The sequence below is a fragment of the Stegodyphus dumicola genome, chromosome 3 (assembly GCF_044657685.1).
Source record: "Stegodyphus dumicola isolate Sdum_Otavi_A_Nest chromosome 3, ASM4465768v1".
Taxonomy (NCBI): Eukaryota; Metazoa; Arthropoda; class Arachnida; order Araneae; family Eresidae; genus Stegodyphus; species Stegodyphus dumicola.
The window spans coordinates 164,497,555-164,513,746 of record NC_140770.1 but is presented as its reverse complement, the minus strand read 5'-3'; the positions used below and the strand labels follow the sequence as shown (position 1 = coordinate 164,513,746).

The 16,192-nt window shown below is 30.8% G+C and overlaps 1 protein-coding gene across 1 annotated transcript in view; it reads left to right on the top strand.

The window, feature by feature from the left end:
- Window positions 1–16,192, top strand: part of RabX5 (RAS oncogene family member RabX5) — a 53,491-nt gene that overhangs the window by 28,678 nt on the left and 8,621 nt on the right. Inside the window, exons 6-8 of the mRNA XM_035357755.2 lie at window positions 2,613–2,740; window positions 5,872–5,962; window positions 12,177–12,287. Coding sequence (XP_035213646.1) covers window positions 2,613–2,740; window positions 5,872–5,962; window positions 12,177–12,287 — 330 coding nt within the window. The remainder of the gene's footprint in view (window positions 1–2,612; window positions 2,741–5,871; window positions 5,963–12,176; window positions 12,288–16,192) is intronic.

Genomic DNA, 16,192 nt, shown 5'->3' with positions numbered 1-16,192 from the left:
TGATTATATGAAGCAGAAGAAAAAATTTCTTCAAAGGGACATTAAAGATATTAATGAAGAAGTAGATGCTTTAGCAGATGAAGCTGAGACCAGCATGAACATTGATTTGTTTATCGAAGCAAATGAACTTAGAAGAATAGTTAAAGAAAAGGAAATAGACATAAATAAATTAGATGTTAAAATAGCTGAAAAGATTTCAGATTTAAAAAAAGCACAAATGTTTTGTATCTTTTATTGTACAGTTTATTATTCTAGTATCTTTCAAAAAAACCAAGGAAATAAATTGTATGTTTACAAATCAGTTATTTTAATCTGCAAAATATTCTTACATTGTGATTATAATAGTAGTTGACTGTGTTTAAATAAATATCAAATAAGTTAAATAATAATCATGTAAATCTCTAAAATAGTGACTGTTATTAGTGTAAAGTACACTTATACATGTTTTTAAAGAAATTATGTTCCTAATTTAATGTTATCTACTTCATAACTTGTAGGGAGTTAGTTTAATTTTCAAAATTGTTTTATGGTAAGTATTAAAGTGAATTTAATAATAGCGCATAATACACACATCTGTTAGTGTCTTAAAGTGAAATCACAAGCATGAAGTCGGTTGTATGGATAATTGCTTTATTCTATTTGTTTTTTGTTTTTTGTTTTTTTATTTGCTGATAGGTCCTTAATTTTTTCTTTGATGGTCCTTAAAAGTCCTTAATTTTCATGTAAGGAAATGTGTACGAACCCTGTTGAACAAGTAAAATAGTGAATACTAAATTATGAGTTAACTCTAAAAGTGAGAAGTTTGGAAAAACTGAAGTAACTTCTAAAAAGTAGAGAAATTGGAAACAAGTAGGTAAACCCACTGGAAGAATGACTTTTGAGAAAATTGAAACAATATGGGCAACTAATGTCAAGCAATAAAATCTTTTAGATTGAATCAAAGAAGAAATTATCCATTTTTTCTAATTTAAAGAAAAAATTTATAAAGTGATAAACATTTAGAAATTGTATAGATGTATATAAGCATTTGACATTTTGTCTGTATTTTAGTTTTGCTAGACTTGAGAAAGGAAGCAATCAGTTTCCATTAATACATTGAATCAACTGAATCTCAATCTAAGGATTAGCTATAGTTAAAGTAGGATAATTGTTATTTACTGTCATAAATTGTTATTTACCTGTTTGGTGCTTTTCTTGTACAGCTCAATTGATATTTCCTTCTGGTTTGTGCATTGTGTATTGCAGTCTAAACACTAAATTCAGTGATACTTTCATTTACTGAAATCCTGGCTTTAATACTTCTTAAGAGCTTGCGATGAAATGATCTAGGCTTGTAGTAACTATTAACCTGAACTTCTTTGAAAATGTGTTAAATGAATTCAAGGAATACCTTGGACATAAGGAAGCATATAAGGAACTGCCACCACAGAATGCATAAAATGATTTAAGGGAATGAAACAATTATATCTGTTAAATGTCAGGAAAGATATGGTTACTAATTTCAGAGGAAGAGACCAGCATGAGCCATCTGACAATGAATTTTCATAATGACTGCTAACATTATGGAAGATGTGAAGTGAAAATATGTATACAGGTATGGCTGCAACATTTTTGGCATCTTAAGTGGTCAATACAGTAGATGCCTTTTATAAATTTGAAACCTTAATAAATAATTGAAAAATAAAATTTTATTTAATTCTTATTTGTGAGAATAATTTAGCTGGCATCTTCCAAAAATTGATGCACTAAGCACTTGCCTATGTCACCTAACTTGGAGCTGGTCCTGTCTATGTATTTGTTAGAATGTATAAATTGCATATAGAATGAATTGGAACTCTAGTTAATCTGCAAACTACTACATGCAGAAAGGAATTTTACATTAGTTCCAAAAGTGACCTATTAACACTACTTAAATCAAGCAAGAAAGTTATGCAGTAATAAGGTTTATGTGTTATCTACGTACACCTTCTAAAACATAATATTAAAATTAGAGTCAAAGATTATTTTTCACTGCCTTCATGTGCATGGTAATTTCAGATATAGAGAAGATCATGACCTTGCCTAAAATCTATCTGGGAGGGGGGGGAATGTCATAAGCATAGAAAATAATAAGTCAGTTAGGTATTTTTTTAATTTTACAAATATTTCTATTTATAAAATTTCTGGGTTACTTCCTTTGCTACAACCTTGGGCAATGTTTGCAATAATAAGGGAATTAAATGACTGTAGATATTAGCCATTTCCAATGAATGCATTAAGCTGTTTTTAAAATATTTAAAAAAAGCTTCTGCATTCAGTATATCCCCCCCCCTTTTTTTTTTTTTTTTTTTTTTTTTTTTTAATAATTCACCAGATCTTTACTTTTATGCAAGTTGATTTAAGCTTAAGCTATAAAAATACACTTTAAATAATTTTTAAGAAAGGTAATCTAACAGTGGAGCTGTTCAGAGAATATGTAATTTATTATTTTTTTAAATAAAACTCATTTTATTTTGTGCTGTAAATATCCTGATAACTTATTTAAGTTTCTTTTAATGGCAAAAAGACCTTTTAAAAATATTTGGCTGTTATGTTTTGATAATTATAGATTTCATTTTCTTATTTCAATCTAGTAGTCATTTTGGTGTTTGACTTTTCACATATATCATCACTTTACAATATATTAAATTGGCTAAATGAAACATCCAAGTGCAACGAAAAACCCTTGCTGTTTCTTGTTGGTACAAAGAAAGATATAGTTGTAAGTAATTAATTTTTCAAACCATGTACACTGCTTTTATTATTGATTATTATAAAATTATAAAATGTGTATAATGTTGTGATATTTTTTAGCAGATAGGCATTTACAGTTTGATTGCTTAGTGTCTAAAATTTGTTGTTCTTTCCTCCATGGTGTATGATTACAATTAAATTGGAGTAAATATGTACAAAAAATTAAAAAAAAAAATTAATAAAAAATACCACTTGACCCAGTGCAATCGAAAAATTTTAAAACTTTTTCATTTTTCTTTTCTTTTCTTCTTCTTCTTCTTCTTTTTTTTTTTTTTTTTTTTTTTTTTTGAGGGGGGGTTGCACTGTAAGAAATCAAGATATTTCTCCTACATATCCTTATGGCATTAATGGTCAGCACATTCAGATAGCAAACTGGGAGTTCCAGACCTGATTCCTAGTGAGAGTACAGTTGATTTTTCAAGGTTTCTTCTTAAAAATAGCTTATGATGCTACTGTGGTGCCAAAATGGAAATGTAATGCTTTTTATTACCTTGATCTAGTTGACTGTGGTCTTGTCTCTTTTTTCCATTTTGCTTTAATCCTCTGAGTGGCACGGGCTTTTAGATCTGTCATGAAGACCTGACAAAAAAAAATATGATGGTCAGTTTAAGACGGTTGTGGTGTTCAGAGGGTTAAAGTGTTTGGAAAGAAAGAGAACGAATGTAAGGAATTATAGGTATGCCTCCTGTGTGTCAGTGTATCCAACTTATAGATTTGATATCTAGTGCATGAGAAACTGATTTTTGATGATATTTTATTTAAAAAAACTAATGGCTCAAATATATTACTGAAACTACCTGTTAAAGCAAAATTCAACTGTCTGCCTTGAACTAAAAAGTATTAAAAGTGTTATTTGAGGACTTAAAACAACAAGAATTAGCTTAATGTTCTTAAATTTGCAGGACTAGTTTTGAGGGTTAGCATGTTAACTAAAAAAATAAAGTGGTTTCCATTATCATGGTATTTTGTGCAGCTTGTATTTATTATTATCTGTCTTAATTTCAAGATGAATATTGAAGATCAGAATGTTAAAAAAAGTCAGAGATTGATTTTCATACTTCACTTTCTTGAATTATACCTGTGTTAAAAATATATAACAATTTAAATTTTTATATGCTTTCTATAAATAAAATTCTATTCCGTAACTGTTCTTTGTCTTGCTAAAGATATATTAGTCCCTGAAAAAAAATTATTGAAATTAGACTTTTACCCAAAGAAAAAACAAAAGCATTCACTTCAGATCTTGCATTAAAAAGAAATTTGAATTTTAATAGATAAAAAACATTTTTACAAGTACTGGTCGTTAAATTTTTTGAAACATTTCATTACAGAGCAATATCACTTTGGTTAATTGTCCATATGAATCTAAATCATTTTCTAAAGTCAAAAATAATGAATTAAGGTACAGATAATAATACTATAAATGAATGCACGTATTATTTGCCTTTTAATTTTACTTTTTAAATTTAGTATTTGTTAATTTTATTTCAGTTTTGCCGTTTAAATACTCATTTTCTAAAAGTGAGCATTCCTACCTCCTATTCATAAAACACTGAAATGTGCATAAATGACATTTTGTATCATAATACTTGCCATTTATTTTGGTGCAGTATTTTACAAGGTTGATTGTTGATGTGGTGCATACAATTTATTTGGAATAAATAATTTTTATAAATTGGCTTACGGATTAAAAAAATATGACAGTATTGTGCAAATTGTATATCTTAAATGATTTAAGTCTTGAATAATTTTGATCGTATTTATGATGATGAATTTATATTTTCCAGCTCTTGTTCAATTAATTAAAAAAGGAATAATTAAAAAATACTTTTATAATAAACATTTCTTTTTTTATTGCAATTTGATTTTATTTGATCCATGTAAAAATTTAAATATGTGTATTTTTTCTAAAAGGTATAATATTATCATAACTTGTGTAGTTTGAAAGTGTACCTTGGCTCATTTCTTCATGTGTAATCTTATTCTTATTTAATTCACAACACAAATTCACAAATTTATAGCTAGTTTTTCAAAAAATATTTAGTCATATAAAATTTTTATAATACTTTGTCTGCATTGTCTGTAAATTTCAGTTATAATTTAATAGTTTCCATAAAGATTACAAATAACAGATTCTATGTGTTATGTGTTTTTAGAAGGGGTTCTTTCAGGCAGATTTATTTTCTTCAATAAATATATTATGACAAAAATATATTAAGCATTAAATTGTGTTGCTTCTTTGTATTTCTGCATTTATATCAAATTGATTCAAGTTTTTAAGAATTTATAATTTTTTTAATATATGCATAGGGGAATAATTATAAATATTTAGAAAAGATATATTATATTAGGTGCAATATATGTCATGTCTTACTAGAATGACGAAATGTAGCATCAACTTGAAATGGGGTTTTACATTTATTTTTAGCGACGTAAAAAAATTAAGATTTAGCATATGAAAAGTGTAATTTGAAGTTTAGTGGTGTAAGGATAAGTATTGTAGTAAGTATTCAACCGAGGTTGAAACATTTGAAGTGCATAAAAGTACTTTTCTAATCTTTATGCACTTCAGATAATTTTTTAGTTTAAAAATGCTGTTTTGAATTTTTGAATGTTCCCAAGAGTGATGCGCAATAGTGTAAAATATGTTTCCCTACCAAAGGAGTTAGTACACTTGCTATAAGTTTTAATGGGCACTTTCCTTGAGTTTAACAAAACAGATGAACATATCATGTCAGACTGTGACACATTAGTAAAACCATGTGATGCATAACAGATGTTACAATGAATTGAGTCTACTTGACAGTACATTTAGTCAGTAAATTAAGTTTAAGCATCTGAGTGGTTCAAATTTAATCAAGTGTTTATATTTGTAAAAAAATTGTCTGTTTTAAGTTGAAATTATTATATCCAGCATCACTTTCATTTGTTATTATTATTTTTAATAACTATATTTCTAAACTTCCTGAAGCAAATATTAACTAATTATCTTCAATTACAAGCACAAAGTAATAATTTTGACTTGATGTGTATGGACTGGTTTACATCATGCATTCTGTTAAAACTAAAGTTTTTACTAAGGCGTATTAATTTTTGCAGACAAAATCTGTGTATAAACTCACTGAAGATGAAGCAGTTAAACTAGCTAATACTATTAATGCTGAATACTGGCCAGTTTCTTCAAAAACAGGTAGTAATAATTCTTGTTGATTACATTATCTGGATATTATGTGTTTATTTGTATTTAACTTTTCATTTCCCTCTTTGTAATGCTCATTTGCAGTTTTGTTATTACCTATACATTATATAATCTTTTTATATATAGAATTTTTTCTGCGTGTACTTACTTGCTTTTTTCTACATTCTTATGTTTATGTCATTTATTTATAACAAACATATATCATGATATATTAATATGTCTTTATTACTCATGCTGAATATTTTGGTTATCAATTATTTAGTCATTAGCATAAACTTCCTGTTATTTGCACTTAATATTTATAAAAAAGCAATATATAAAACATGTTTTAAGAGGGCATTGTTCATGATAATATAAGGCATAATTAAAAGTTTCAGCTTAGAAGTTTGTTTAAACAAATAAGGTCATTTGTGTAAACAATAAGGTAAGTTACTGGTATAAAAAATTCATGATTTTGCCATGGCCATGACATTTCTGGAAATGTCATTTCTTGAGTTGAGTAAGGCAGTATTCCTAGAGTAAAATCAAGGCTATAAAAAATTTATAGCTCTAAAAAATCTATAGTTATAATCTATATATCTGTAAAAACCAAAAGCCTGAAAGCCATTAGTCTGTTAAGATTTTGTTACTGTAATATTGTAACTTGTAACTTAATTTCAAAATATTTTCAGATTTCCATTTCTAGTTTTGTTTCTATTTCGACTTCCCTTTAGGTGAAAAAATAGATGCTGTACTCTTATTAATAAATAATTATAAACTAAAGAAGAAAAGTATTTTATTTTTTGAATGCATAAACTGCCATTCACACATAACTGTTTCTTGTATTATTGCATTTTTATTTCATGTCTCCTAAATAATTATTTTTGATTGGGAGGAACATTAATTGAGTCAACTACATTGTATATTCAATAGGTAACAATTAAATATTACAATATTATTCTCAAAGATGCAAAATTTTAAAATTTATTAGTTAGCATGTAATAAAACTTAGACAAATGCCTCTCTTCTTTTTAATTACTGCTTTCATTAAAAGTTATGAATACTCCTTATTAATACTTTTATTTCCTCCCCATTTCAGGGAGGGAGACACCTGTAGCCTACTTGCCAGCCGCAAATATACAGGGTAGAAAAAATGAATGACTGGATTTTAAATATTTATATTTTGAAATTATTACATATATTACATTAAGTGATACACGAAATTAAAAGAAAAGATACCAAGTTTTCTGCAGTTAAAAATGTTCGTTTTGTGACCCTTTTGTTATATGATAAATATCTAATCTGTGGTCAAGTTTATTCCCCACTTGTTGTAGCATCATATTGTCAATGGTTCATTAGGAACCATTGACAAATACATTCATTAAGTTGTTACAGTGTTTTTGGCATCAGTGATTCATAAACAGTCTTTAACATAATTTATGGGGTTATGTCATTATTATTTTTTTATTTTACATAACCCCGTAAAAAGAAATCTCATGGCATAAGATCCGGGGATCTTGGCAGTCTTTGATTAACAGTAAATTGCTGTCACCTGCATGCCCAATCTATCGGTGTGGAAGCTTCTCATTTAAATATGCATATACATGCAAAGACCAATAGGCTGGGGTTCAATCTTGTTGAAACCCAAAATTTGTGTTGCTTTCATGTAGTTAAGGAAATAACTAAACTTTCACATGTCCAGATAATTGTTATGTGTTAGCGTTTTTTCAGCAAAAAAAAGGGGGGGACTATGCAATTTTGTTTGTGATGTGGCACAGAAGACATTGATTTTTGGTGGATCTCTTTGCAACTGCACAATTTCATGGGGAGTTTCACTTCCCCACACTCTAACATATGACGAGTGACATTTCTTGATAAATGGAAGGTTGCATCATCTGAGAAAATCAGTTTATTTATGAAATCTTCAGTTTCCTTTTCTCTTGCATGTGAATACAAAAGTCAAATCAAAAAATTTTATCATTTGCTGCTAAATATTGCATCAGTTGTAGGTGATGTGACTTAAAATGTAATTTTTTTTTTTTTTTTTTTTTTTTTTTTTTTTGTGTGTGTGTGTGTGTGTGTAAAATTTTCCATACCATTTTCTGGGAAATTTCAAGGTTACAAGTGCGAACTGTCATAGACTTTGAACAAAACTCTGCCTCATCCTCTCCATCACTTCTTCCAAGATGAGTAGATGGCCACTGCTTTTCTTTTCACACAAGCAAGCTGTATCTGACTTGATACTTCCTTTTTGTAGCAATTTCTAAAGAATAACAGAAAGAATCTAAAGCTGCACAGAAATAACTGAAAAAGACCATTGCATATTCTACTAATATGCAAAAACTATTCTCAGTCTTTGTCACCATTTTGGGATTTCAATCATAACGTTCTGAGGATGGGCTGTCATCTGTTGATCGATGGTGGGGGAAAAATTTCATATATTTTTCTTTAATTTCATGTATCACTTGTTGTATTATATAGAATAGTTTTGAAGATGTAAATATTTAAGATCAATACATATATATTGATTATACCTGATTTTTCTTATAGAACATGAAGATAACAGTAATTTGTCTCCGGAAATATATTTGCTGTAGAATTACATAAAACTTGAATATTCTTAATGGATCCCCTAATAAGATAGATATAGCAGTCATACTGTTTTTTGCAGTGGCTTTCTTTTAACTTGCAAGAACCATTTCTGTGAGCATTCTGTACCATTTATTAATCCCAGTCTTGAAATTGTTTTACTTTTTCTGACTCATGTTGTCACTCATAGCTTCAGTCCAGGACATGAGAGATAAAAATACTTATTTCACATTCTTTTAACCAGTAATATTTTTAATATCTGGTTGTAACAAAAGTTTTCTGCCAGTAAACGGTTTTGGATAAAGTTAAAAAAAAAAAAAAAAAAAAAAAAAAAAGCATAACCACCTTTAGTGCGGGTAGTAATCACCACCCAAATCTATGAGTTTCTGCCAATGTTTTGATAGTATTTCAAAGCCTTCGGCCCAGAAACTTGGTGGTCGTGAGTCCAAAAACAGATCAACCTCATTTTGGACATCCTGTGCTGAATGGAAAATAGCACCAGCAAGATGTAGTTGCAGGTGTGAAAAAAAGGAACAAATCTGAAGGAGCAGTGTTGGAGCCTATATGGTGGGTCTGGCAAAAGATCCCATTTGTGTCCATACAGAGTCCAACTGGTTGCAACAGTAAAGGATTTTTCTAATCTGGTAGCATGATAGTTCTATTTCAGACACCTTGTACTTAATGATAATGATATTTTTTTTCTACAAATTTCACAACATAGTGTTCTAAAGCAAGTCCTTTTCTTTCAAATGCCAAAAATCGTTTGACAAAGTACGATTAAAGATGCCAGTGCAAACTGTTTGTGCATATGATATTTGAGGTGGCAGGAACTTTCGTTAAAACCCAATATTTTATTTAGAAAACATCTGATGTGGACATCACATGACTTCCTTTCACAGCTTATTAAGTTATGCACATTTTTTGCTGCACTTCAGTTAACTTATTTCCTCAAATTATTCTAATTTAATTAACTGATCCCTCAAAGCAAGTTGAAAATGGCATCAAATATTGCAAATTTTGAAATTAAATATCCCGGTCAATTTTTCTCGTATAAGATTTAAACATCTTCTAGTTGTATTTATTTTTTCATAACAAGTATAAAATTTTCCCAAACGTAAGTGTAAAACCTGGAAGACCACATTAAAAGTTAGGTTTTGTTATTTTCCCAAAATTCTTCTTATTGTTTTTTTACTTAGGCATTGCCAAAACATGAATATTTTTGTCATTTAAAACACTTCTGTAATTGGAAATATATGACTACAACCAACGACTTGAAAAACAAAAAAGAAGCAGCATAAGGACTTTTAAGTCAGGTAAGGAGAGTGGGTACACATACATACATATGTCAGAAAAAGTCCATTTTTTTAAAAAAAGAGTCCTTTATTCTATCTGTACATAAGAGACATCATGCAAAAAAAGTAGTCAAAATGGGTTTGGAAATACACAAAATGGGAATTTCTGTTTAACTATGATACTCAAAACTTTTCACAATTACAATACTTCTTTTACTTCATACAAGGAAGTAAAAATGATCCACACATAGAATGTTTTTATATTAGGAAATTAGAATCACCTTGGTTTTTCATGAGGATGCAGGACTGTTTCAAAATATAAATTTTGATTTATGTTTTGGAATATGTTCATATATTTTACACTGTATATTTTCTTTTGTTGCCTTAAGTTATAAATATTTATGCAAATGACAATATAATTAATTTTTGAAACTGTAAAAAAAATAAGAAATGGAGATATTTATTTGTTTACTGTTTTATTACTGGACTAAGCTTTACTGAAGGTTAAAAACAGAACATTTTATTCTTGTAGGGTTAAAAAATTATTTATGTATAATTTGTTCATCTAATTATTTAAAGAAACAAGTACAGCAGTAAAATTCTTTAAGACTGTACAATCAAAAGTCGTTAATTCGGACACCCATAATCCGGAATGATCTATAATCCGGACCTCAAAGCTAAAAACGTTCTGCGCATGCGCCGCGGTGGCACATGCGCACAGGCGTTTTACGCGAGCGCGTAAGACCTTGACTACTGCGCATATGCGTGTGCGCAACTGCAGAATACGTTTTCGCCTGCACGTTTAATGTATAACGGACGGTGTAAGCTAAAATTATCTATTTCAGTTAATGTTAATGATTGCATTGTTCCTTAATCTTCGAATTGGATCCCGCTTATTATTTTTAGCAGACTGTAAGAGCAATTTTATAAAAGTAAACTTGAACTTTCGATTATGTCAAATAGAATTTCCGATGCTGGAACTTCCAAAGGATCTACAAAACGAAAGTATGTTTCGATGTCCAACAAACAAAAATTGGAATTGCTGCAAAAAATGGATAAAGACATGAAGAATGTGACAGAGAGGTTAGTGAAAATGAAAAAATTTCGATTGACAAGTTAGTCGGTATTCTCGGCACAGCAATTAACGGGACTTGAACAGCGGAACTTTGTAACTGAACAAGAAATTATGTCTTTTTATAGAATTAAAGAGAAAGTACGAGGGCTATCCAGAAAGTAGATTACGTTTTGGAATAAAAAAATAAACAAAGTATAGGAAACAAATTTTATTATATACAGATGAAAGCCACACTCAAATACTACTTTTCTACATAGTCACCATACAAATTAAGGCATTTATCGTAGCGATGTACGAGCTTGGAAATTCCTTCGTCGAAAAATTCGGCCGCCTGCGCCTTCAACCACTTCGTTACCTCTTCTTGCCTTCCATCTTGCACAAAACTTGTGGTAACCAAGCTTTTCGCTGATGATTTCGTGCAACAAACTTCGCGAAATTTGTGGAAAACTCAAAGAAAGTTCCGTTATTGTGAAATTTCGATTTTCACGGACTTTAGCATCGACTTTTTCGAGAAGTTCGGCAGTCACTATGCTGGGTCTCCCACTTCGATCTTCGTCGTGAACATTGGTTCGGCCATTTTGAAATCTTATGACCCACTGACGCACTCCACCTTCAGTGATAATGTTGTCCCCATACACTTCACGAAGCTGCCGATAGATTTCTATCGGTTTACAGTTTTTTGCAGTCAGAAACCTTATTACTGAGCGCACCTCGCAGCTCGCGGGATTTTCAATTAACGCAGACATTTCAAACCGTCACAGTATCTGAACGGAGCACAGCACGAACCTCTCACTAGCACGGCTAGATGCAGACTGAGCTGCGCAACGCTCTGACCCCAAGATGGCCGCGCTAGCCCCGCCCCTAGCGGACACAGACGGAAACGTAATCTACTTCCTGGATGGCCCTCGTATTATCACATAAAAAGAAGCAACTTAAACAACTTACATTGAGAGAAATGTTTAATAAAGTAAACAAATAAATATTAAGCTTTTTTTTTCGTAAATTTTGATACCCTTTAGATCATAATTGTTCTTTATTTCATAAATTACGGTTTCATATTTTTAATTTTAGAATTTCTGCATAACATCTTACGAGATTTAAACTGATGATCAATAATCCAGAATCGCCGAAGTCCCGACGAATCCGGATTAACGACTTTTGACTGTATAATGGAATGTGCAGAAAAGCTATTTAATGCAGCATTCAAACTATGTTGTTTTGTAATTTTTTTATGGTAAAATTGCTAAAATTTAAATATTTATTTATTTAGGTGAAAATGTTGAACAGCTTTTTCATCGTATTGCTGCTTTAACTTTCACAGAGTACATTTTAAAAGAATCAGAACATAAAGAAACTATAAGAATTTCTGATACATTTGTTAGTAAGTAAAATATTTTTTTAACTATATATTGTTGTGTGTGTACGGGTTTGTAATAGATTGAATGCACAAGTCTGATAAAAGTTAATAAAATTATTCTTATCACAAGAAATATAACAGAATGCTGGTTTTTCCTCAGAGATATTCATACAATATCACACAGTATAATCAGTAATGATACTTTAAACTACACTCATGTCCAAAATTATGTTTACATGCATAAATTCACGGATTTCTCAGAGACTATGACTTATAATTTAATGAAATTTCGTGGAATCATACATAACATGATGACACATAAATGCAAAAGAAAAAATTGAAGATCACCTCATATGATATAAAATTGTAGCATGAAACAATAAAAATGGTAATAAAGTGTGACAAAGAGAGTTAAGAAAAAAAGGAATGATTCAGAAAAATAATTAAGTCTTACGAATTTAATATGGAATATGATCTCCGACTTGTACACACATATCACAACGTGTGTTAAGGCTGGAAATAACGTTATTAACCACAGTTTGGGGAATTAATCTCCACTCTTCCAGCAATGCCGTCTTCAGAGCATTTACATCTCTAGGAGGAGGATGTATATGTGCAATTGCTCTTCCAAGGTAGTCCCATAAGTTCTCTATCGGGTTAAGGTCAGGAGAGTTTGGTGGCCAAGGTATTCGCTTAATGTCTTCACTTTCAAGGAATTCATCAACGAGGTTTGCTCGATGTGGACGAGCATTATCATCCATAAATAAAAAATCAGGTCCATATGCACCCCTGAAAAGTCTTACATAAGGATCTAAGACCTCATTCCGATATATCTGGCCTGTCACAGATCCGCTGCTGAACACGTGTAGGGGCGTACGTCCATCGATCATTATTCCACCCCATACCATCACACCTCCACTACCGAAACGGTCACGTTCCACAATGTTCGAGGGATCATTTCGTGTTCCTGACTCCCTCCAGATGTAAACACATTTAGAATCACCAGTTAAACTAAACCGCGACTCATCAGTAAAAAGAACATGGGACCATTGATGTTCAGTCCAGTTTTGATGTTCTTTACACCAATTAAAGCGATCCCTCTTTTTCTGTGAAGACAGTAAAACACATACCCTTGGCTTTCTGGCATAAAGGCCTTTTTCATTAAGTCTTCTGTATATTGTTTGCCGTGATGCAACAGTTCCAGTGGCGGCTGCAAGCTCTGAACTTAATTGACGGGCAGTTAATGCCAGATACCGATCTTCAGAAGCAGTTGTCATTCGTTTCCGACCTTGTCCAGGCCTCCTTACAACACTTCCATCATTTTGAAACTGTTTCCATAGCTTAGAGACTGTCTGTCTTGAAATATTCAGACATGTGGCTGTTTCCATGATTGACTGCCCTGCTTCTAAACGGCCGATAATTCGCCACTTTACAGATTCTTCCAAATGATACTTCGAAGCCATAACAAACCGCTTTGAGTCCCTAAACACTGAAATCAAACGCTATGTTGCAGAAATTCACTCAAATATTCAGTTTGCGCAAAGCGCTTGATTCACCCTTGGATAACATAACGCCTAGATTTGCATATCACAAACCGTTTGATTACTTTTGATTGGATAATGCTAATTAGGCTTGGTTTTCACACATTCCCTGCAAATACGGATCACATTGATTCGATATTTCATTGAATATCATCATTTTGGGGTATGTAAAGATAATTTTGGACATGAGTGTACTAAAAACATTAAAATACAATACATTGCAAAGGGAAAGCTAATCTGATCTCTGAACAACAACTCACAATAATAGTAACTAAGCAACTGGGCTGAGATGCCTCTCTCTGGCTTTCAATCAGTCACAAGAGAGTTCTGGTAATTTCTTTGCTTCTTGAGATTTCTGGAAACCAACAAGAGGATGGAATTACGGTTACAGCTAACACAGTAATCAATTACATGTTTTCAATTTCAATTTCAATACAAATATCTGTTTATTCAATGTTAAATGCAGGTGCTCTTATATTTTTACTTTTTCGGTGTAGCTTTCTCTTAAAATTTATCACACGCTGCATTGCATGCGAAAGTAAAATAATTTAATTATAATTCTGCTAAATATATTTAGCTTAAATGCAAAATTCATAGCAATATAATTAACATATTTGAGAATTATTTAGGTTAACCCCTTGAACTAGAAATCTGAAGTTTAGTCATCATTCAATGTTTTGTCTAACTTAATCTAAGACTATATCAGTTATTTATGGCTTGGAAATTACGTAATTTTTTATGTCCTTTAGAATTTTAATATTAAAAATAAGTTCATAATAATCAGCTCTAGCTGATTACTGTGAGTTATTGATTAAAAAGTCCAGTGAAAAAGGTAGTAAATAATTTTTAATTTTGGCTCTTGAATTCTTATAACATATCAAGGGGTAATTTAGGGTTGCCTCTCAGGTTCAAAGGGTTCTGTATATTTACAGAATAAGCTAAAAGTTTTTTATTTGCAAAAATCAATTTCAGATTTTTGATATGTAGTGACTTAATTAACTATAAAACTATTTAAAAACATTTCCATTGCTAAAAAAAGGAATTAGCAGTATTCATGTATAAATAGCTATAGATTATCTCTTATTAGTCTTCTGGGGATTAAATAATCTTAAATCATTTTCTGTGCAGCTGAATTTCAAATAGTTCTTTTTTCCCCATTTTCATTGTTTTGGTGGGTGAAAGGATAATTTATTTTCTACCATTTCAGTTTTTCTCATGTGCATCATAACTTAATTAATTATAAAACTATTTTAAAACATTTCCATTGCTAAAAAAATGAGTCAACGGTATTCATGAGTAAATAGGTATAGATTATTTCTTATCAGTCTTCTGGGGATTAAATAATCTTAAATCATTTTCTGTGCAGCTGAATTTCAAATAGTAGTTCTTTTTCCCCCATGTTTATTGTTTTGGTAGGTGAAAGGAGGATTTTTTTTTTTTTTTTTTTTTGGCCATTTCAATTTTTCTCATGTGCATCATAACATAATCAAGTACTTTTTTTAGAAGTCCAAACAGATGAAAATCACCAGATGCCATCTCCAGGCTATAGTTGGAAGTTCTTGTGCAGCAATGCAGCACATTGAGAAAAGTCCTGGCTGTTTTCTATGAATTTCATTGCTCTATATACCCAATATATCAGAGTAACTGACACCAGCACTGTCATTTCAATGAAGAACCCTGATCATTCCAACATTTTTAATGGATAAAGCTGATGTAAATTTCTTGGAAGAAGGTGTGATGGGTATTTGCATGACAATGAATGCTTGCTTTATCTGAGATCATGATGCACCCATGTTTCATCCATTAGCGATACTGCTAGGTCATATGTGAGGATTGTCATGAATTAGTGCTTCAGTAAGGCAAACATTGTCATCTGTGGCAGACATATTTGGCTGATTAGATCATAGCTCATCATGCACATTTTATCCTGCCTATTTTAAACTTAATGCACCAAAACCAAACCAGTTTATGTGACTTGATATTAATACCATTTGCTTCAACAAATTGACCATGAGTTTCTTCTGGTAAGATTTGCTTTAGATGCAGAAATTCTATCACATTTTGCATTTCAACATTTGACCACATTTCTGATAATGCTGACAACTTATTACTAATATTTTGCCATGCTAGCACAATATCTGCATCATCTGCTTGGTTATCTTTGAATACTGTAGTATTTAAACATCCAGCTGTTCCACAGGCAGAAAATTTGAATCACAGGAAGATTATTACCCTTCTTAATCTCCTGTTCTTGTTATCTTGCTTTTTGAATTGCTCTTGTAAATTAAGGAAGAAATGAGTTGCACACTGCATAGTTTAAAGTGAAGCCAATGCTTTGCAGTGCTCTATTAAAATACTGCCCAACCAGAAAAATTACCATGCATATCA